We start from the raw sequence: 23,301 nt of genomic DNA, 5'->3' as shown, positions 1-23,301 counted from the left end.
TCAACAATCTCTGGAAATGCTTTGGGATTTAGATAATATTAAGAAATTATTGCCCAGCCGGTGTGGCTCACTAGTTGAGTGTTGACCTATGAACCAGGAGGTCACAGTTCGATTCCCAGTCAGGGCATATGCCCAGGTTATGGGCTTGATCCCCAGTGTGGGGTGTGCAGGAGGCAGCGGATCCATGATTCTCTCTCATCATTGATGTTTCTATCTCTCTCTCCCTTCCTCTCTGAAATCAATAAAAAATTTAAAAAAAAGAAATTATTGTGCCCTGGCCAGATAGCTCAGTTGGTTAGAACATTGTCCTGATATGCCAAGGTTGTATATGCCCTGGTCAGGGCATATACAAGAATAAACCAAGGAATACATACATAAGTGGAACAACAAATCACTGTTTCTCTCTCTCTCTCTCTCTCTCTCTCTCTCCCTCTCTCTCTCTCTCTTTCCCCTCTCTCGAAAAATCAATAAAATACAAATTAAAAAAGAAACTGCAAAACTATTATTCTCCAGAGCATTTGAGATCTTGCTCCCTGGCATATGGTGTCAGTTTGGCTCAAATAAACTCTTGGGGGAGGGGAGAAAATAATTGTTATTTTTACTAGGTATGATAATGGCATGGTGATTATGAAAGTCAATGATTATCAGTTGGAAATGCTTACTGAAGCATTTATGAGTGAAATGACTTAATGACTATGACTGGCTTTAAAATATTCCAGAAAAAAAGAAGTATGTATGGGGAATTATAGATAAAATAAGATTGAGGAAACATTAAGGGTGAAAGCTGGGTTTGGTTACATGAGTTCATTATACTATTCTCTCTACTTTTGTATGGTTGAAAGTTTTACTAATAAACAGTACAATGAATAAATAAGACTTGCAGAAAAGGAAGCAGTAAGATGTAGTAGTTAAAAGCTTTGGGCTCAGACATACCACTGAGATTCTGAATTTGTCTCTTCATCTGTCCGTCTATAATTTGATAGAATGTTCTAATAACTGGTAATGATACTGGTTTATAACTTTCTGCTTCTGATGCTGACTCTGTCACTCACTGGCTGGGGGACTTTGGCCAAGTAACTTAACCTCTCTGAGCTTCTGTAGCTCAGCTATAAAACAGGGAAAATCATGACCATCCCTGTCTCGCTGAACTATTTTGAGGACCGAACAAGAGGATGAATGGAAAAAAGCTTTGCACAGTGCCTGGAATGCAATAAGCACTCAATAAATGCTTCAGTGTAAGGAGTACAGGTTTAGGAGTCAGGCTACCTTGGATGTGAACCCCAGCTCGGCTCTGCCAGTTGTGACTTTGGCCAAGCCATTAATTCTCTGAATCTCGTTTCCTCCTGGGAAAAACGAAGATCATAATACCTCCCTTGCAGGACTGTTGTGAGGATTAAATGACAGGACATGTTTTGATGCCCAGCATGGCCCATGTGGGAATTTCCCTTTCCCACCCCTTGACTTTCAGCAGTGCCAGCCTTGCCAGCTCCCAGGCTGGAGTTGATCCCACTGTCCATTTGCTTGGCTTTTGCACCTGGGCTGCCAAGTGTGGCTGGAGAGTCAACAGAATCATGTGAATGGCTCCTCACAACTGGCAAATGCATGTTTGGAAACATCAGCGAGGCTCTTCTGCTTCCAGACAGTCCTCCCACCCCCAGGGCACTTCCTCCTGTGTTTCACACTGTCTGGTCCAAACTTTTTCCACCATCCACTCATGCTACCCTTCTCCCTGCCTCTGCCTCAAAAGTTGACCTCAAATCTCTGGACTGAAGTCGTCAACATGAGCACCTTTCTCTTAACTTTCCAATATCCCTGATTCTTACCTCCATCTTTTCCTCTCTCTTATCCTCCCATCTCAACAGTCAGATTGTCCTTCTTCTTCCGAAGGCTTCAGAATTTACTCCATCACCCTCTCCTCATTCTTCCAGTACTTCCTCTCCACGGGCTGCACCATCTCAGACAACACACACACACACACACACACACACACACTTGGTCAAGTACCTTGATCTCCCCCAAGTCTGACAGTGACCCTGCTGCTCCCTTGTTTAATTCACACGTTCACTTGTTCACCCATTTAAGAAACATTTGTTAAGTGTCTATTATGTGCCAGGCACTGGAGGTAAAGAGATGAATAGAGGCAGTTTTTGCCCTTAAAGTCTTCAAAATCCAAGGGAGAGTCAGACTCACAGATGGGAGGACGACAAACGAGATGTAAAGATGGACCCATGCTTGATGCTGAGATTGACTGAGTGCAGTGGGAGAGAGGGGAGCTCCAGGATGGCTCCCAGACACCTGGTCTGTGCAAATGGGTGTATGGGTCCTGAGACATGAAACAAGAAAAAGGGGGGGAGGAGCTTAGTGTGGGGGAGATGGTGTGTTCTGCTTGGGACATGATGAGTTTGAGGTGCTATTGGGACATCCCAGTAGAGAGCTCCAAAAAATCTCCAGTTTACGTGTGAGAGCAGTATGAACTGGAATCTGAGATTTGAGGGTCATTAACATGTACTAGTTGGAATCATGAATGTATATAGAGTGCTCTCTGCTGCAAGTAACAGAATAATTATACTATGATGACATTTGTTAAGTTAGATCTTAAATAACCAAGAACTGGGCAGTTCTGGGGGTGGGTAACCTGGCCACACAATGACACCATTGCTTTCTCTAGTCCTTCTTTGTCCTTCTCAGGGAACTGATTTCTTCCTGAGACTTGTCCTGTCTTGGTTGCAAGACTGAACAAAACTGAGGTCGTGTGAGCAAGGAAGAAGCTGGCACTGTTGGCTCCTGAGTCGAGCATATCTGGGTTCATGTCCTAGAGCCACTTCTTGCAAGCTGTGTGAATAATACAAGTTATTTTACTTTCCTGTGCCTGAGTTTCCTCATCTGTGGAATGAGGATTGTGATGTTGTGATTTATAATAAGAAATATGTGTTTGGTCTTTGCCATGTTTCTGGCTCACAGCTCCCTAAACCCTTGGCATTTCCCAAGTGCTGAGAGTGATGGAGGTGTGTTTTGTGATGTGAATGAGGTGGCTTGACTTGGAAGCACCAAAGCACGGGGGCTGGTTGCCAGGAGAACCCACCATGTGATTAGAGGGTCCCCTCTACCTCCCACTCTGGGCAGAGGGAGGGAGCTGGAGGTTGACCCAATCACCAATTGTTAATGATTTAATCAATGTACTTACATAATAAAACGTCCATAAAAACCCAAGAGGATGGGGTTTGGAGAGCTTCCAGATTTATGAACAGGTGGAGGTCCTGGGAGTGTAATGGGACAAACAATGGGTCCATGCTACCTGTCACCACTCAAGCCAATTCAGCAGAGACAGGGTTAAACCATATATGAGCGTTTATTCCAATACTGCCAGCAATATGGGAGAGCAGCAGGTTGTCCACAAAAATCTGCTCTGCAGCCCCCCCATAAGCCAGCTGCTTCTACAGGTAGAAGTACAAAGGAAAGTAGGCAAATGGGCAAATGGTCTTTTTACAGATATGCAGAGGGGCTTAGTGATAGGCAAGGGCTGGGGTTTCCTGGGGAAATAGCCAAAGGGTAGGCCAAATGGGCAGTTAACAGGTAAGCAGCCTGGAGATTTGCAAAGGCCTGCAGGTATGCAAAAAGGGCTGGGGGATCTTAGTGATTCAGATTCCTGCCTCTGATTTCTACAACAAAATTGTTCATCTTACTCTAGCTGGTTTGGCTCAGGGGATAGAGAGTTGGCCTGCAGACTGAAGGGTCCCAGGTTCGATTCTAGTCAAGGGCACATGCCGGGTTGTGGGCTCAATCCTCAGTAGGGGGCATGCAGGAGGCAGCCAATCAATGATTCTCTCTCATTCTCATCATTGATGTTTCTCTCTCTCTCCCTCTCCCTTCCTCTCTGAAATCAATAAAAAAATATATATTTTAAAAAATTGTTAATCTTTCCATGATAATAGGCAGCTCCAAATGGGCAGGGTGGGCTGCATTTCCAGGTGAAGCTCCCAGGTCCTGAGTGCAGCTGCCAGCCAAGTTATAATATGCCTTCTTTAACCAGAATAAAAAAAATCACAGTTATCAGCATGATTAATATTTCTTACAATACTAGCTGGTCCTCCAACATTCTATTTCTGCCCCCTTTCAGGAGAAGAGTGCCCCTGAAGAGGGCATGGAAGTTCCATGTCCCTCCCCACATACCTCAGATCTGAGGCAGAGGGATGGGCTCAGAGAGAGGGGCTGCGCTGCCCCATCCTGGGAGCCGCCCAGGACTCCAGAGGAGGAATGGATCTGATTATGGTCGGTGAGGGGGCCCTGGCTCTTAACCCTGAAAATCCCAGTGGCCCATTCTCTGGGTCCCATCCCTGGCTCACCAGCCTGATGCGGGAGGAGACTAATTTCTGGAGGAAACTCTGTTTCCCAGTCCTCCCCCAAGTCTGCCCACGAACAAGCTGTTCTTGTTTACGACCCCCATCTCAGGGGAACAGTGATTGCTCATCCCCACATGTGATTTGAGAGGCCGCTCTTGCAGGCCTGGAGGAAGCTCAAGCCCCGCCAGCCGTGCTGGCACCGGAATGCTCAGCTGGTCCCCTCCTGGGGCTCATGTGACCAGGGTCCCGCTATAAATATCAGAGGGGCCTCAGACCAAGACAGAATTTGGACGCCAGGAGAAGAAGGTCAAGAGGCTCCGGGCGGGTGTTTTGTGACAAAGGCAAGACCTCAGGTCTGCTTAGAGCAAGGCAGGTAAAGGAGTCAGCCAGGTGGGCCCACACTGCTGGACAGTATGGATTATAAATCAAGCCTGATCCAGGATGGGAACCCCCTGGAGAACCTGGAGAAGCAGCTGATCTGTCCCATCTGCCTGGAGATGTTTACCAAGCCGGTGGTCATCTTGCCATGTCAGCACAACCTCTGCCGGAAGTGTGCCAACGACATCTTCCAGGTCAGTGCTGGGCATGGCCTAGTCCTGGGGGTTCAGGGGGCTCCTCAGCTTTCCTGTGATGAAAGCTCTTCTCTCTTAGCCCAGGACGCTCCTAAGCCAGGGCCGGGCAGGTTCTTTCCCCTGCAAAGGCCTCTGGACTGGGCTGAGGGGGCTGGGGCGGTGGCTCTGGCTGCCCAATTCCATTTCCATGACGCATGTTTCCCCTCCCCACCCTGCCGGCAGCTCTGCCACCCGCCACCTCTGTCCTGAGCACCACAGTTGACTCTTCAATCAGGAGTCAAATGCCACAAGTGATAAGTGGGGGAAGCAGGGGAGAGGAGAAAGAAACCAGACCCGGGGGCTGGAGCCAGCTCCCTGGTGGAAGGGGGCCCAGAGCTCTAGGAGGAGGGAGGGTGGGAGGCACTGAGCAGCAGAGGCATTTTCCCTTTCGAGGCTGTGCCCTCAGATATAGGGCAGGAGGGGCTTCCTCTCCTGAAAAGGAATGAGAATGGATGTCCTGGCTGGGAGGCAGGACTCAAGGTTTCCCAGAAGCACGTGATAAATGTTCTCTCGCTATTTTATCTTTAAAGTAGCGGCCCTAATCACTAGCTCTAATTAAAATGCCCATTTGATGAATGGGCAAACTGAGGCGTGGAGGGATAAGGTTGCTTGCCCAAAGTCACTCGGACAATCACCGTGACTTGAACCCAGGCCTGCTGACTCTCAAACTTGCTGATGGCTCAGTGCTTACCAGGTGCTCCCTGTGTAAGTGAGCTGTCTCTCATCTCAGGACAGGGGACTGCAGTTCATGCTTTGATAAGAGAATGGTTGGGGTAAGCAGTGTGGAGGATAACCTGGAGATTAGAAAGGGGAGGGGCTGAGGAGGGAGCCCCGGCCTCACCTCTGCCCTTGCCACCCACAGGCCGCAAACCCCTACTGGTCCAGCCGGGGTGGCTCGATGTCCATGTCTGGAGGCCGTTTCCGCTGCCCGACCTGCCGCCACGAGGTGATCATGGACCGCCACGGAGTGTACGGCCTCCAGAGGAATCTGCTGGTGGAGAACATCATTGACATCTACAAGCAGGAGTGCTCAAGGTCAGTTCGCCCGCTGCTGGGAGGCCGGCCTCCTGCCCTAGCCGCTCTGTGCCCAGCTCTCCCAGGCTCCTTCCCCCTTCGTCTGCTCCGGATCCAGTCCCCTGGGTGGACGAGCTAACTAGCCAGTCCAGAGAGCGTGTCCCTCACCCTCAGGCAGGAACAGAGGCTTACTCTCTCCCCCAACCCAGGTTCTCTGCGTCACTCAGCGAATGGGAAGGGGCCCAGGCTGTCCTCCTGAAAGATACGGTAGGAACCAGAGGCAAGACAAGCTGTGAGAGGGACAGAGAGAGGCACTAGGGCCAGCTAAGTGGCCCTGATAAGCAGAGAAAGCGCCCAGTGAGAACATAGTCAGTCTCTCTATAGCAGCGATTTTTAACTGGTGTGCCATGGCACACTGATGTGCCACAAGAATTTTTAAGACATGCAGTACCTGACTACTTAGTCAGGGGCACTGACCTCTTTTCCCTTAGACTGTCAAATAAAAGATGACAACAGCCAACACAACAATAGCCATCTGGTGTTAATGATTCAAAATTATATCTTTTTTTGGGGGTGTCAGATTGTCAAAAAATATATATTTTTGATGTGCCACAGAATTTTAGTAATTAATTTGTATGTGCCATGAGATGAAAAAGGTTGAAATCACTCAGCCAGTGTGGCTCAGTGGTTGAGTATCTACCTATGAACCAAGAGGTTCCCTGTTCGATTCCCAGTTTGGGCTCGATTCCCAATGGGGGGCGGGCAGGAGGCAGTTTCTGTCTCTTACCTGTCTCCCTTCCTCTCTCTCTAAAAAAAAAAAAAAAAAAAATATATATATATATATATATATATATATATATATATATATATAAAAGGTTGAAATCATTGCTCTATAATGATAGCAACAGCTAAGGTCCCATGTGCTGGGAAGCACAGCACCAGGCACTGGGAATGCTTTTTTTTTCTTTTTTTAAAAATACTTTTTATTTATTTTTTACAGAGAAGAAGGGAGAGGGATAGAGAGTTAGAAACATCAATTCAGCTGCCTCCTACACATCCCCCTACTGGGAATGTGGCCGCAACCAAGGTACATGCCCTTGACTGGAATCGAACCTGGGACCCTTTGGTCTGCAGGCCAACGCTCTATCCACTGAGCCAAACGGGTTAGGGCTGGGAATGATTCTTCTTGCTGCTTCACACACCCCTGTGGAGCAGGCATGACTGTTTCACAGATGAAGAAGCTGAGGTTCGAAGAGGTGAAGTCAGCTGCCCAAGGTTGCCCAGCTGGGAAGAGTAAGAGCTGGGAGTGGGACCAGTGATGGAGCTCTATGTCTCCCTAATTTTAGAACAGCAGTTCTTTCTCAGGCAGAATTTGTGAGTGGTGGAGGTTGTGCGGTGTTGGGCCTCAAATTGGAGAGAGACACAGCTACCAGGGAGATCTTTACAAATCAGGACATCCTGACAAGGCTTCCCGGCTGCTGACCTCACAGCCCTATGGTCCTACAGGCAGTGTCCTGCCCAAGGAAAGGTGACAGAGCAGTCCCAGTGAGAAAAGGACAGGCCTGGGGAACTGTGTTTGCTGGTCTGACTGTTACTAATGCGTTGTAGGATCCTGGGTAAGTCTTTGGGCCTTCATTTCCCCTGCTTGCAGAAGGAACAGTAAGATTTGTTTTGTGACTGTATAGCATTTTGATGGGAAATGTTACAAATATCAAATATTTATTGAACACCTACTGTGTGTAGGCTCTGTACGAAGTATGTCCCATGCATTATCACTATTTAAGCCTTACAATAATCCTGTAAGACATTCTTACCCTCATTTTACAATGAGGGGGCTCAGAGAGGTTCAGAGATTTGTTCAAGGCCACTCAGCTTGCAAGTGGTGAAGCTGAAAGGGAGTGTTCCATGATGAATACTTCTAACTGCTATTGTCTCTCACATTGCTAGGGCTCAACACTGCAAAAATGCAAATATATTTTTGATCATTATAATCATAATAAAATCAACATTGCACCAAAATATTAGCCCACCCAGTGTTGACCTGTGAAGATCATGCTGTGTTTGAACCCTTCGAGGCCTTTCTGCATAGTTGGAGGACCATGATAGCTGCCCTTGGTGGGGGGTCTGCCCTGTGCCAGGCACTGCACATTCATTACAGACAACTCCTGTCACGATCCCAGTAGCTCTGGGAGGAAACAAAAGCTCAGAGAAGTGAAAGCCCTTGTCCTAGGTCCCAGAGTGAACACATTCAGGACAATATGGACTCAAACCCAGACGCGGAAGCCCGGGCTTGGGAGGTGCCTGCTGTGTTAGGGGCACAGACACGGTGTTGACTCTAAATGAGTGCGTAGTCTAGCTGGAGAGGTAAGAGCTACTCTCCTCAAATGAATTTCGGGTAGGAGGTAACCAATTTCCTGAGAGGCACAAAAAACATGCCAGAGACCCTGAGTGGAGAGAGAGAAAAAGGGAGAAAGACATTCCAAGAATGGATGTTTGGGAAGAAAGAGAAGGAAGAGACTAGACCCTGGAAACAACCTCTGGACTAGAAGTCAGGCTTGTGCTGGGCTGTTGGACAGCCCTGAGCTGCCCGTGGAATGGCTGTGTGACTTGGGGCACACACACTGCTTTCTTCTCTGAGCCTCGGGACACCCTCCTGGCATGCTTGCTTATCTGCTCCCTCCTCTGTGCAAGGCACTGTACACGGCAGATTCAGGAGTGAAGAGAATAGGCAAGTTTCCCTGCTTTAATGGAGGTTACAGTCTGGTGGGTTAAATATAGAATTCAATGAGGCCATGAGAATAAATTGCTTCACTTAGAGCCCAGCCTGCAGAAACCGAGAGCTATGGTGACTATAATTAGAGCAAATGAGCTTTAGCCTCCCCTACCCTGAGTTGCTGAGCGACCTTGGGCAAGTCAATTCACCTTTCTGAGGCCCAGTTTCCTCTTCTTGAAAATGTCTCTAGATCTGATGACTTGGGGACTCTACCACCCTTCCCATGTCCAGGCCAACCCCATCACCGGGGTTTGAGCCCTAGTCTACAGAGACAGCCTTGGTGTCATTGGCTTCCCCTGTCCTGGGTCCCCGGAGGATTAAACAAAAAGGATTAAGGACATCTAACCACTGAGAACTTGGGTCATAGATCTGAGGTGGAGCTGTGATTGGAGCTGAGGGAGGAGGCAGAGACTCGGGACCCCCGCCTTATGACTTGTGACTCTTCCACTTCAGTAGGCCCCTGCAGAAGGGCAGCCACCCCATGTGCAAGGAGCATGAAGACGAGAAGATCAACATCTACTGCCTCACGTGTGAGATGCCCACATGCTCCATGTGCAAGGTGTTTGGAGCCCACCAGGCCTGTGAGGTGGCCCCACTGCAGAGTGTCTTCCAGGGACAAAAGGTACTGGCCCGAGCCACTTCCACCCCCAGCCTGGGCCTGTTGGACATGACCCCATGATTCAGGCTGTGGATTTGATCCCTGCAGATCTGCTGAGCTGGCCTTTCAATAATGGTCCCTCTGAAGGGACTTCCCAGGCTGCAGGGACAGCAGTTCTTGCCTTCCGGGGGGAGGTGGCTGAGCTCATGGGTTATACTTAGAGCCACTTGAGAGCACCTGGGTGTGGCCACAGGGGAGAGACCAGACCCCAGGGCCAGGCCACCAGGGAACGTCTCAGGCCATGAATTCTACATCTCAGTGTGCTCTGGGTCCCGGTCCTCTCCTCTGACCGAGGCCTTCCTCTTGGACCGAGCTTCGGGAGGGATGCACATGGATCGGTGAGGGAGGAGGGGGACACCCGTCTAGCCATCCAGATCAGCCGAATCAACACTGGCGATCAATGAGGTGACAGATGTCACAGCCAGATAGCCCTCACCTCTGATCTCTCTCTTTTAGAACTCCCAACTGTATTTCTTTTCTTCATCCCTCCCTTCTTAGAAACAAGCCACTCCTCTACCAGTACCTTGCTGTGCATTTTAAGCAGCTCACTTCCCCTCTCTGTGCTTCATCTATAAAATAAAGGAAACAGTATCTGATATTCCCTGCTCTGGGCCTCAGAAAGAGGGGCCAGACAGCGACTGCAGGCTCTTCCTAGCAGAGAGGGAGTGAGGGTGCCGTTGTGCTGCCAAACCCCAAGAGGGCAGGCCCGGAGACTATTTCTGTCTCTCCTCTCCTGACCCCCACCCCTCCTCCCATCCAGACTGAACTGAGTAACTGTATCTCCATGCTGGTGGCGGGGAACGACCGAGTGCAGACCATCATCACGCAGCTGGAGGACTCCAGTCGAGTGACCAAGGTGAGGGGACAGAGTAGCTCTTCCTGGGGGTTTGAAGCCTCCAGTGCAGCCTGGGGCAAAGGCTCACCCATGGCTGGTGACTCAAGGTTGGGGCCTGGAGTAGGGTGTTCAAGCAGGAATGGTGAGGAGGGATGGACTAATCCGCTTAATTCACTAATCCATTAATTTATTATACATTGATCCATTAAGCCACTCATTCAACAAATGTTTCTTGAGCACAGCTGTGTCAGCCCCTTCCAAAGGCTCTGGGGATGGGGTGGTGAACAAGACAGACCCCCATCCCACCAATAATTCCCAATATTCTTTTGTTAGCATTGGTAGTTTTTATTTTTTTAATTGATTTTTAAAGAGAGAGAGGGAGCGAGAGAGAGAAACATTGATGTGAGAGAGAAACATGGATCAGCTGCCTCCTACATGCCCCCTACTGGGGATCAAGCCCACAACCGGGCATGTGCCCTGACCAGGAATGGAACCAGCAACTGTACTAAGCATGAGACGATGCCCAAGCAACCAATCCCCACCTGCCAGGGTCAGCATTGGTAGTGTTTAGGCCCATGGTCGGCAAACTGCAGCTAGAGAGCCACATGCAGCTCTTTGGTCCCTTGAGTGTGGTTCTTCCTAAGCCTTAGGAGTACCCTAATTAAGTTAATAACAATGTACCTACCTATATAGTTTAAGTTTAAAAAATTTGGCTCTCAGAAGAAATTTCAATCGTTGTACTGTTGATATTTGGCTCTGTTGACTGAGTTTGCCAACCACTGGTTTAGGCCATTTTCTCTGGTATGCTATAGACCAAGGCCTCAGACCTTAAAGTACATACAGATCACCCTGGGGTCTTGTTAAAATTTAAGTTTTGATTCAGTAGGTCTGGAATGAGGCATGCGATTCTGCTTTTCTAACAAGTTCTCAGGGTTTGCCCAAGTTGCTGGTCCATGGACCATACTTTGAGTAGCAAGACCGTAGAGGCAGAAGGAAACTTCTATTTCTGCAAAAACATCTGTGATTTTTCTTCACTTGGTATGGGGCCCTGGAAATAAGACGGGGGGAGGGATCATTGTATTGTTGATAGACAAAAAAGGGTGTGTTAGATAGGTTCGAAGGAAGGAAGGGGACATTATTACCACCCGTGATGGGACTCCCAGACTGATAAGTAATGCTAGAACCCGAGTCTGATGAGATGCTATTATTATACCCATTTTATAGATAAGAAACTGAGGACCAAATGATGCAGAGCTTCTTGAATCCAGTCTTGGTCCTAAAATGGGGGGAAGAGCGTGATTTGGAGACACACAGGAGGGCCAGAATATATATCATTTCATTTGATCCTAGAGTCTCTGTTTTTTGAGGAAAAGGATTGCTTTCTCCATGACACCAGACTCCAAACATGTACCGAGTAGCTATGAAAACTTAGCAAGGGCTTTCTTCTTACTAAGCCTTCATTTCATCTTGTGTACAATGAAGGTGTAGTAGGACCTTTTCCAGCTTTTAAAAAATAAAATTTTAAATTAATTTTTAGAGAGAGACAAACATCGATCGGCTGCCTCCTGCACGCCCCCTCCTGCTGGGGATGGAGCCCACAACCCGGGCATGTGTCCTGACCAGGAATTGAACGGTGACCTCCTGGTTCACAGGCCTATGCTCAACCACTGAGCCACACCAGCCAGGGCAGACCTCTTCTGGCTATAGAGCCTTTGTTCCTAATACATCCATCCTAGAAAGGAAGTGCTGGGGATAGGGAGGACCCCACAGGATGTGACTCCCAGATGTGTGTCCCCAGGAAAACAGCCACCAGGTGAAGGAAGAGCTGAGCCAGAAGTTTGACGTGCTGTATGCCATCCTGGATGAGAAGAAGAGTGAGTTGCTACAGCGGATCACGCAGGAGCAGGAGGAGAAGCTCAGCTTCATTGAGGCCCTCATCCAGCAGTACCGGGAGCAGCTGGACAAGTCCACCAAGCTGGTGGAGACAGCCATCCAGTCTCTGGACGAGCCTGGTGGAGCCATCTTCCTCTTGGTGAGCAGGACTAGGAGGGTGTGGGCAGAATCACTTCAACTCAACCGCTCTGTCTATAGTTCAAGTCATGCTCCTCCACGGACCATCCCTATGCCCTTGGGCAAGTCGCTGAAACCTCCCTGAGGCCCATTTTCCTCTTCTGTAAAAGGAGCCTGAGACAATCCCTACTTAAACCTATTAATTGAGCACCTACTGTAGGTCAGCCACTGAGGCAGAGACACAAAGATGTATGAGTTGCAGCCCTGCCCTACAGTTCAGTTCTTTTATAAAAATTTCCTAAACACCTACTGTAGGCCAGGGTTTGTGCTAGGCGTCGGCTATAAAAAAGTGATTTGGATAAGATTCTCATCTTGGAGGGTCCAGGGATTAGGTGTTTAGGCTGATATCCCTAAAATCCAAGCTTCCTGCCAGGACAATGGGAGGGGCCTAGAGCAGTGGTCGCCAACCGGTGGTCCGCGGACCACAGGTGGTCCGTGAGGTCCGAAAGGTTGGCAACCACTGGCCTAGAGTGATCAGCAAGACCTGTGCAGACCATGGACAGAGGAAAGATCCAAGTTCTGTTCAGCTCAGGATGGGAAGCAGGTCACGACTAGGCTAGGGAATGGCACCAAGGGCCCACCTGCAGCAGCCAGTCTCTGGTTTTGCTGATTTCGTGGAACTACCCCTAATGCAATCCTAATTCTTTGCTCTCTCTCCCCCACAGAGTGCCAAGAAACTCATCAAAAGGTCAGTGTCTCCCCAGGGCTGTGATCCAAGGCCCTCGCTCCCACCAGGGCCTCCCGCTTTACATTCAGGCTGCTGGGAGGGTTTCCGCCCAGGCTGGCTTTCCTGGCCTTGTATCATTCCCTGCTTTCTTGGACCTGTACTTGCTTGTGACTGGAAAGGAAGTACTCCACACTCCAGGGGGAGCCTCTAGGTGCAGGGCCTGGGTGTGGGCATGAGCATGTGCACTGGTGTGCTTGGAGCTAAAACACCCCATCCCTGCACTAAACCCCAGAGACCTCACTCCCCCTCATATCTCTCTCTTTCTCCCCCCCCCCCCCCCCCCCACGTCCCCTACAGCATTGTGGAAGCTTCCAAGGGTTGCCAGCTGGGGAAGACAGAGCAGGGCTTTGAAAACATGGACTACTTCACTTTGGATTTAGATCACATAGCAGACACCCTGAGGACCATCGACTTTGGGACAGGTAAGGGGGGCAGGTGCACTTGTCTATTTCCCTGCTCGACCCCTGGAAATCAGCTTCCCTTCCACTGCATCCCATGTGGAAACAGATACACTAGCAAAGATGCCCAGATATCAACCAACTTCTGGATGAGCCGAGAGCTGAGCACAATGCCTGGTACATAATTGTTGCTCAGTGAATTATCCTTGCAGGGAGGTGTCTTGGCTGTAGGAAGAGCAAGGCGTCTGGAGACAGGCGCACCCAAGTTTGAATCTGGAGCTGCCGTTTGTTATCCGTGTGACCTTTGGCGAACCCCTCCACCTCTCTGAGCTTCATTTTTCTAACTTTAAAAATTAGGTTAGCCCTAGCCAGTTTGGCTCAGTGGATAGAGCATCAGCCTGTGGACCAAAGGGTCCCAGGTTCAGTTCTGGTCAAGGGCACATACCTTGGTTGCAGGCTCCTCCCCGGCCCAGGCCTTGGTTGGGGCTCTTGCAGGAAGCAATCAATGGATGTGTTTCTCTCACATCGATGTTTCTCTCTGTCTTTCCCTCTCTTTTCCAGTCTCTCTAAAAATCAATGGGAAAATGTCCTCAGGTGAGGATTAAAAAAAATAAGGTTAGAAGTGGGCCTGCTAATAATGACTACCTCTTGTTGCTATTGCAACAACTACTGTAAGACATTGATAGGAAAGAGTTTGTAGAGTACTAAACGTGTACTAGTTAGAGTTAGTGCCTAAAGCCAGCCTTAGCTTCAGCTTTTTCATGCTATCATCTATGAATACTCAGGTGCCTTAATTTATCTATACCCTGTCCTCATTTCTGTTTATAATTACTCTTCCATAGAGTACCTATAATAATTGTAACAATGTAACCATAACAGTAATAAGGGGAAACTGAGGCAACCCAATGAAGAACAAAGATGTTAATAATTAGCTCAAGCTCACAGTTGAAAGGTAGCTATTTTGCGATAGAGAAAGAGAGAATCGGATCCAGTTCTGCCAAATGTTGCATTGTTCTGATAGGTGATGCTTCAATGACCAGGACAGAGAGAGGTGTCAGGAATAGGGAAGAATTGTACCTGGGCTGGCATGAGAAAGCTCGGCTCTCCCACAAGCTTGCAGAATCCGGTGTTGCATCTATTCTCAGAGCACCAGATGCACCTCGTTTGTGGGTGAGGACAAAAATGCATCCCAAAGCTGAGATGTTGGCAGACTTGGGCATAGCCACTGCTGTAGATCACCTGTTCCGCTCTACCTTCCCGAAGCTAAGATATTCAAGAGGGGATCATGCTGTGCGAACAGCATGGCTTTGTGAAGACCTGCACAGCCTTCTATCATCTCCCCGAGCCTCAGTTTCCTGAGAGGAAAACGGAGAGAGAACCACACCAACAGCTACCATTTATTAAGCACTTTCTGTGTCCCAGGCACTAAGCCCTTGACATAAATTCTATCATTTAGTGCAACTTCCTGAGGTAGTTCTGTTGTCATCTCCACTGTGAAAGCCAAGGCAGCGTAAGAGGTCTCCTGGAGGCCACACAGCTAGTAAGTAGCCCACGTGGATGCCAGCAAAGGCCATCTGGCTCACAGGGCCCTCATGAGGATTATATGAGGCAATGCCAATTTTTGGCACATAGTAAGTCCTCCGCAAAGCTGCTCTGAGTAGCTGTGCATAGGTCCCAGGGGGGTGGCTGAGATTTTGAGCTGTCATTTTGGAGGCATTTACTCCTTCAAGCCTCTTCCCAGACACTCTGGACAAATACTCTGACTCTGTGACCCCCTCACAGCCCCAAAGGGTTAAGGAATGGCTTTGGAGAGGGGGCAGGCAAGAGGCATGTTCCCTGCTGGCAGAGCTTGAAGGTGATATCCCAGGAGAGGAAAGTGAGGACACAGGTTGCAGCTCAGTCAGTCTGTCTGGGCTCAGCTTCAGAGCCAAGGAGCAGGAGGCCCCAGAAGTGTTCCCACCCCCAGCCACTCCCAGGAGGCTGAGGAATGAGGAAAGATGGACAGGGAGTGCTAGGCTAGCAGATTCCAAAGGCTGGCAAATTCCTTCAAGACAAGGACTCTGATTGCTGAGAACTCAGGTGCTCTTGTCCCATCTCCACAGGTCATGTTTACCTGTCTAACTGAGAGGTGGGCAGAAGTACAGTGTGCCCACCGAAGTCCCCTTTGGTCACAGGCAGATCAGGTGACAGCAGCTGCTGCAGCTGTTGAAACAAAGGAGCCTCTTGAACCTCCCTCCGTGGAGGTGCAGGAGGGAAGGGGCGGGAAGAGACAGGAGGAAGCCCGCCTCTGTGCAGCTGGGGTTTGGCAAACCCATCGCCTCCTGGGCTACTGATGTCATTGCATGGCCAGCTGACCCTGAGTGGGCATCAGAAAGGATTGGGATTGCCCTACCTGATTTGGCTCAGTGGATAGAGCGTTGGCTGTAGACTAGAGTCCTGGGTTCGATTCTGATCAAGGGCTCATGCCCAGGTTGCAGGCTCAACCCCCAGTGGGGGGCATGCAGGAAGCAGCCAATCAATGATTCTTTCTCATCATTGATGTTTCTATCTCTTCCTCTCCCTTCCTCTCTGAAATCAATTAAAAATATATTTTTTCTTTTTTTAAAGAAAGGATCAGGATCAGTGTTGTCTCCAGCCAGTCCCCCTCTGAGCAGCTCCTCTGAGAAACCAGCCTATCCTAACACTGTTGTTCTTTGTCACACACAGATGAGGAAGAGGAAGAGTTCATTGAAGAAGATCAGGAAGAGGAGGAGTCCACAGAGGGAAAGGAAGAAGGTAAGAAATCCATCTTCATTCATTCATTCATTCATTCATTCAACATGAGATGTTGATTGTGTGCAAAGTGCTGTGCTGAACATTGGGGATGATGCCAATATATGATGATGTTCCCAATATGTGTAAACCTTTTAAGGATAAAGTCCTGCTCCCTATACCCTTAGAGAAAAAACTCCAAACTATTCATAATAAAAAGCTCCCATTTTTAGACCTATATCTAGCCTGGCCAGTGTGGCTCAGTAGTTGAGTGTCGACCTCTGAACCAGTAGGTCACAGTTCGATTCCTGGTCAGGGCACATGCCCTAGTTTCGGGCTCGATCCTCAGTGTGGGGCGTGCAGGAGGCAGCCAAATCAATGATTCTCTCTCATCATTGATGTTTCTCCCTCTCCCTCTCCTTTCCTCTCTGAAATCAATAAAAATGTATTATAAAATAAATTAATTAATTAAATAAAATAAATGACCTATATCTATATGGAAAACAGTGTAGCATAACAGACATAAATGACAGAGCACTCATGAGCCAAGCTTGGTCCACTGAGGTATTTTGTTTGGCCAGCACAATGTTTAAATTTTTTTTAAATCAGTTGCCAACATTTAAAAAATTAGATTATTTTAAGGAGTATTTTATTTTATTATTTATTTATTTTCATGAATCCTCACCCGAGGATATTTTTTCCATTGATTTTTAGAGAGAGTGGAATGGAGGGCGAGATATAGAGAGAAGCATCGATTGGTTGCCTTCCACATGCACCCTAACCTGGGATTGAACCCATAACCTTGGTATGTTCCCTGACTTGGAATTGAACCCACCACCTTTTAAAAAAAAAAAAATTATTTATTGTTGAAAGTATTACATATGTCCCCCCCCCCACCCCCCGCATTATCCTCTCCCAGCCTACCCCTGCCCCCCAAACCCACCACCTTTTGATGTACGGGAGGACCCTTCAACCAACTGAGCCACACCAGCCAGGGCTTAAAGGATTTTTTAAAAGGAGATTTCAAGGCAGGGGAGGGTTGGTGGGTGGGATGAGATCAACCAATGAACTTGTATGCATACATGCATAACCCATGGACACAGACAATAAGGTGGTGAAGGACTGGGCTGGGGGTGGGGATGGGCTAGAAGAGATCAATAGAGGAAAAAAGGGGACAAATGTAATGCTTTCAACAATAAAGTTTTTTTTAAGAAATTTCAACTGAGAATCTGGATTTCCACCTTCTTGTAAAATTTTGGGAAGAGCTAACAATGTTGGACTTGCCCTTCTCTCTCATTCTAAGAGTTGGCGCTGGGCGGTGGCTGCCCCCTTTGCATGGGACATACACTTGCCAATTTTCCCAGACCCACCACTGTCAGCCTTCCTGCTCTTATGCATGCCATCTGCTGGCCCCTGTCGGCATCTGAGTTTGCCAACCTGGAAGACTACAGTTACGAGTTCTGAATTGCAGCTTTCTCACGGACTGGTGGTGTGATCTTGGGTAGATCACCACTTTTCTGGGCTACTCATTTAGGCATGTGGGCATAATAGTACTGACCTCAAAAGATTATAATGGAGAGTACGTTAGAGAATCTTTTAACACAGTGTCTGTACATAGGAAGGACATGTTTGCTAATTAACATATGTTTCCTAATGTTACTATTATTATTTTTAAACATATTTTTATTGATTTTTTTTTTTTTAGAGAGAGAGAGAGGAAGGGAAAGGGAGATAGAAACATCAATGAGAGAGGACATGACATCGATTGGCTGTTTCCCACATGCCCCTCACCAGCTAGCAGATATCGAGCTGTAACCCATGTGCCCTGACTGGGAAATTGAACTGGTGACTTCTTGATGCCTGGGTGGATGTTCAACTACTAAGCCACACCGGCTGGGCTAATCTAATTATTTTAAAAGCCAAGTTATTATTGGAACTAAATTCCAATCCAGTTGAAACATACAGAGTAGTCTTTTGGTATTTTGTATTTTGAATGTGCAATCCAATTTTGTTTTGGCAACTAAATTCTATTTTTCTTTAAAACGAAAGAGTTGCCCTGGCCTGTTTGGCTCAGTGGATAGAGCGTCAGCCTGTGGGCTGAAGGGTCTCAGGTTTGATTCCAGTCAAGGGCACGTGCGCTGGTTGTGGGCTTGATCCCCAGTAGGGGGTGTGTAGGGGGAGCCAATTGATTGATGATCCTCTCTCATCATTGAAGTTTCTATATATCCTTCTCCCTTCCTCTCTGAAATCAATAAAAAAATATATTATAAAGAAAAGGAAGAGGCCAGGCAGGAATTGGAGTTTGATCATTTTGTCACTACAGCTTATCCCTGAGTCCCCGTCTCACTTTGTGTTTCTTTTTCTTTTTCTTTTTCTTTCAGGACACCAGTAAGGAGTTGGATGAGGAAGAAACCTCTAGATGCAGAGAGACTGGGAAGGGTGGGATGGGCCCAGCTGTCTTGGTGACAGGCCCAGGGTGGGAGGGGTCGGGGCCCCTGGAGGGACAATGGGGAGGTGTGTCTTCTCCCTGCTTGAAGAGCAGGGACTAGGAGTAGGACCCCCACCGCTGTGTCCAGCAGTCACTGAAGCAGAGTTGGAAATGTGCTTGAAACAACCACACAGGATACTTTTCTACATTGGTGCAAAATGGAATATTTTGTACATTTTTAAAATGTGATTTTTGTATATACTTGTATATGTATGCCAATTTGGTGCTTTTTGTAAAGGAACTTTTGTATGATAATGCCCGGTCATTGTGTGACTGGCGATTGTTAGATAGAGGGTAATGTACTGTATTTCAGAGTCTATCCCTGACAGAGGGGATGGTAACTGAGTTTGTTATATGTTGTTTTAATAAATGCACAGTGCTCTCTTCTGTTATTGCCAAAGGAGTTGGGGTTTCATTCAGCCTTTTTTTCTGGAGACTTCAGATGGACAGAGGCCTGATAGGAAGTGTGTGGCAGGAGGGAGCCAGTAATGGCAAGGCTAGGCTTCTGTCCCACCGAAGAAGAGCTCTTTACACCAGCATTTCCCAATGAGAGCTCCGTGGAAAACTGGCCCTGAGATGATCCTCAAGACACAAGGGTAATGCCCTGTTCTCGGGCTCTCTGGAAAACAGAACCTGGGGCAAAACTTCAATGTTTTAGTCTAGATACAATCCCAGGGCAGTCAGATGAGGGAAAGTGGAGGCAAGGCAGGATAGGAGAGAAGCAAAGTGTCGGAGAGACCCGGCTCTTTGCTCCGTCACGTGAGATATTTCTGGCCGGTCATGAAGAACACAGCCACCCCAAAGCAGTTCCTCAGAGGGAAGAAGGGAGATTTTTTTATCTGCTGGCTCCTTTCATCTCTTGTCTCAGAATTGAAGTTTGTCTCCCAGAGTGTTAATTTCTTATACTTCCAGGCTGCATCACTTGGCCCCTTTTGGCAGCTGCTGGGGAAGCTAAACTAGATGGCACACCATCAGTTGACTATGTGGGTAGTGGAGGAGTAGACCCTCTGTGGTCCAGAGGGTTGGGCATGCGTGCTGGAGTTGCACAATGGATGCTCTGCTGGTTCCCAAATTTACTCCAGGGAAGGTCAAGACAGCCACCAGTTCTAGGGGATGAGGCGATGGCCAAGGCCAAAGTAGCACCAAGGCTCTCCATGAACAAGGAACCAAGGGGCTGGGAGAGAGATGAAACTGACTGAATCAAAGATGGTGCATTAGCCCTCACGGGTTTGGCTGGGTGCATAGAGCATCGGCCTGCGGACTGAAGGGTCCCAGGTTCGATTCCGGTCAAGGGCATGTACCTTGGTTGCGGGCACATCCCCAGTAGGAGGTGTGCAGGAGGCAGCTGATGGATGTTTTTCTCTCATTGATGTTTCTAACTCTCTATCCCTTCCCCTTCCTCTCTGTAAAAAATCAATAAAATATTTTTTAAAAAGATGGTGCATTAATTGGGTCTGAGACACCTTGGACTTATAAATTTGAGGGACACTGCAGAGTCTGTCCCACCTTTTCGAGATTCAGAAGGCAGTAGAAAGTTAAGGGCTGAGTTGTCCTGCCATAAACAAAGCGATTTGACTTTAGACAATGACTGGCCCACCAAGTTTATGGTGTTTGGAATACTGCTTGATCTTTAAGGCTCTTAATAGTTTTTTGTTGTTTTTTTAAAATATATTTTTATTGATTTCAGAAAGGAAGGGAGAAGGAGAGAGAGATAGAAACATCAATGAGAGTCATTGATCAGCTGCCTCCTACATGCCCCCCCACTGGGGATCAAGCCCGCAACCCCGGGCATGTGCTGTTCACCGGAATCGAACCCGGGACACTTGAGTCCGCAGGCTGACGCTCTATCCACTGAGCCAAACGAGCGAGGGCAGGCTCGTAAGTTTTGGTGGATTGAATATTTAACCAGCTAGGGCTGTTCTGAATAATTTTTTAAAAATTTATCCATTTCCCAATTTATCTGTTTATGTGACATCCTCCAGAACTAATGTTCTGTGGAACTCATTTTATGAAAGTGCGTGAAACCCTCACACCTTGGCCCACTTTCACTTCTGGTTTTTCCAAGGCTAACTCAGTCCCTAACTTTGAATTTCAGGGAATCAGATTTTTGTTCTCAATTCTAGTTCTTTCCCAAGTTCTGAAGCATTTTTTTCTTGTTAATCCTCATCCGAGGATATTTTTCCATTGATTTTTATTTATTTTTTAAAATATATTTTTATCAGTTTCAGAGAGGAAGCAAGGAGAGAGATAAAAACATCAATGATGAGAGAATCATTGATTGCCTGCCTCCTGCACGCCCCCTACTGGGGATCGAGTCTGCAACCCAGGCATGTGCCCTGACCAGGAATGGAACCCTGGTTCATAGGTCGATGCTCAAGCACCCAGTCATGCCCGCCAGGCCCATTGAAGGGAGGGAGGAGACAGAGAGAGAGAAACATCAATGTGAGACACGTTGATTGGCTGCCTCCCACACTCACCTGACCAGGGCTGCAGATCCAGCTTGCCACCAAAGTACGCGTGCCCTTCAGTCCGAGGGCTGACGCTCTATCCACTGAGCTAAACCAGCTAGGGCTGTTCTGAATCATTTTTTTAAATTTCTTTTAAAATTGTGTAATATATTACAGACATACAAATATACAAAACCAGTTATAGAGTTTAATAAACTATTGTAAAATGAATTCTTGTGTTGCTATTATGCAGGTCAAGAAGTAGCCACTATCCTGTCTTTTTTGATAATCACACACTTAAATTTCTTTATAGTTTTACTTTCTTTTTTAAAATATATTTTTATTGATTTCAGAGCAGAAAGGAAAGGGAGAGAAACATTAATGATGAGAGAGAATCATTGATAGGCTACCTCCTGCACACCCCCTACTGGGGGTTGAGCCTGCAACCCAGGCATGTGCCCTTGACAGGAATTGAACCCAGGACCCTTCAGTCTGCTCTGTTCACTGAACCAAACCAGCTAAGGTTATAGGTTTACACGCTAAAGCAGCGGTTCTCAACCTGTGGGTCACGACCCCCTTGGGGGTCGAACGACCCTTTCACAGGGGTCGCCTAAGACCATCAGAAAACACATATATAATTACATATTGTTTTTGTGATTAATCACTATGCCTTAATTATGTTCAATTTGTAACAATGAAAATACATCTTGCATATCAGATATTTACATTACGATTCATAACAGTAGCAAAGTTACAGTTATGAAGTAGCAATGAAAATAATTTTATGGTTGGGGGTCACCACAACATGAGGAACTGTATTAAAGGGTCGCGGCATTAGGAAGGTTGAGAACCACTGCTCTAAAGTATCCTCACATAGTTCTGTCTAGTGTGGCTCAGTTGGTTGGGAGTCAACCGGTGCACCAAAAGGTTGCTGGTTCGATTCCCCCTCAGGGCACGTGCCCAGACTTGGGGGTTCGATTCCCTGGTAGGGGTGTGCTGGTGGCAGCCCATCAACTCACATATTTCTCTCTCCCCGCCCTCCTTTCCTCTCTCTCTCAAATTCAATAAAAATATTTAAAAATAAAAAAGTAGCCTTAGCTGGGTTGGCTCAGTGGATAGAGCATCGGACTGCGGACTGAAGGGTTCCGGGTTGGATACCGGTCAAGGGCAGTACCTTGGTTGCAGGATCCTCCCCGGCGTGCGGACCCTGGTCAGGGCGTGTGCAGGAGGCAATCAATATTTCTCTCTGTCTTTCCCTCTCTCTTCCACTTTCTCTAAGAAATCAATGGAAAAATATCGTCGGGTGAGGATTAAAAACAAAAACAATAAAAGGACAGTATCCCTCCACAGAAGACTGAAGGAATTTGAGGCCAGAAAGCGAGAGGCGAACACCATGCGTGGCACCTCGCTGGGGCTCCTGTGAGCTGCTGCGGGCAGGGGAAAAGAGATGGTGGTGATGGTGGTGGTGGTGGTGGTGGTGGTGGTGGTGGTGGTGTTAGCTCTGCCCAAATGGAGACCGACGCCCAAGTGCGACGCTGCCCTAAGGGAAGGGAGATAAAGCCGGTCACTCCAGATTGTAAGCCGAGCGGAACCGAGCTGCTCCGCTGGCGAGGATGGGTGGGGCAGTCCCAATCAGTCCTAAGGAGGGCCATTGCCCCACCCGGAGGGGAGGCAGCTCCGGCCTTCAGGAACCCCTCCCGAGCCTGGGGGAGCGCAGCCCACCGCAGGTGACTGCCGCCTGAGGGCAGAAACAACCCTGTTTCAAAGGCGCAGGCGTCTCCCGCCGGAGGCGAAGACACAACTCTAGCCTCAGGAGCCACATTCCCTCCCTCCCCGGATCCAAAGCTAATTCCTACGAACCGAGATCGAGAACTTCTCGGCTGTCCACGCCCCGCGGGGAAGAGCGCACGCAGCCGTCGCGCAGTCCCAACTCAGTAGAGGCGGTTCGGCTTTTTGTCGCCAGCTACGCGGGCTCCCCGGGTCCCCGGGACGCGGGGATGGGTACTGGGTGGGGAGGGCTGGGAGGGGGCGGCAGCTCCTGGGCATCCTTTGCACTCGGCCACCCCATCCCCCTTCCCCGAGGGCTTTTGCACACGACGCACGGCGGGCCGCTTCACACGGGGTGGCGAGGGCCGAATAAAGGGCTGGCGCGCGGGGCTGGGCTGCAGCGGAGCGGAGCGGCAGCGGGA

At 48.3% G+C, this 23,301-nt stretch overlaps 1 protein-coding gene across 2 annotated transcripts; it reads left to right on the top strand.

Moving 5' to 3' along the window:
* Positions 1–4,637: 4,637 nt before the first annotated feature.
* Positions 4,638–19,065, top strand: TRIM63 (tripartite motif containing 63). Of its 2 annotated transcripts, none has more exons than XM_070404414.1 (9): positions 4,638–4,912; positions 5,814–5,986; positions 9,195–9,360; positions 10,157–10,252; positions 12,030–12,263; positions 12,967–12,989; positions 13,326–13,450; positions 16,133–16,201; positions 18,559–19,065. In XM_070404414.1, exons 1-9 carry the CDS (start codon positions 4,754–4,756, stop codon positions 18,567–18,569), a joined length of 1,056 nt encoding a protein of 351 aa, XP_070260515.1. In that variant the 5' UTR covers positions 4,638–4,753; the 3' UTR covers positions 18,570–19,065. The 2 variants fall into 2 exon arrangements, with proteins under 2 accessions (XP_070260515.1, XP_070260514.1); XM_070404413.1 differs by having other exon boundaries at positions 9,192–9,360.
* The last annotated feature ends 4,236 nt before the right edge of the window (positions 19,066–23,301 follow it).

The sequence above is a fragment of the Myotis yumanensis genome, unplaced genomic scaffold, assembly GCF_028538775.1.
Source record: "Myotis yumanensis isolate MYYU_CA2020_CCGP unplaced genomic scaffold, mMyoYum1.0.hap1 SCAF_2, whole genome shotgun sequence".
Classification (NCBI taxonomy): domain Eukaryota; kingdom Metazoa; phylum Chordata; class Mammalia; order Chiroptera; family Vespertilionidae; genus Myotis; species Myotis yumanensis.
This window is presented reverse-complemented; position numbering and strand designations above follow the sequence as displayed.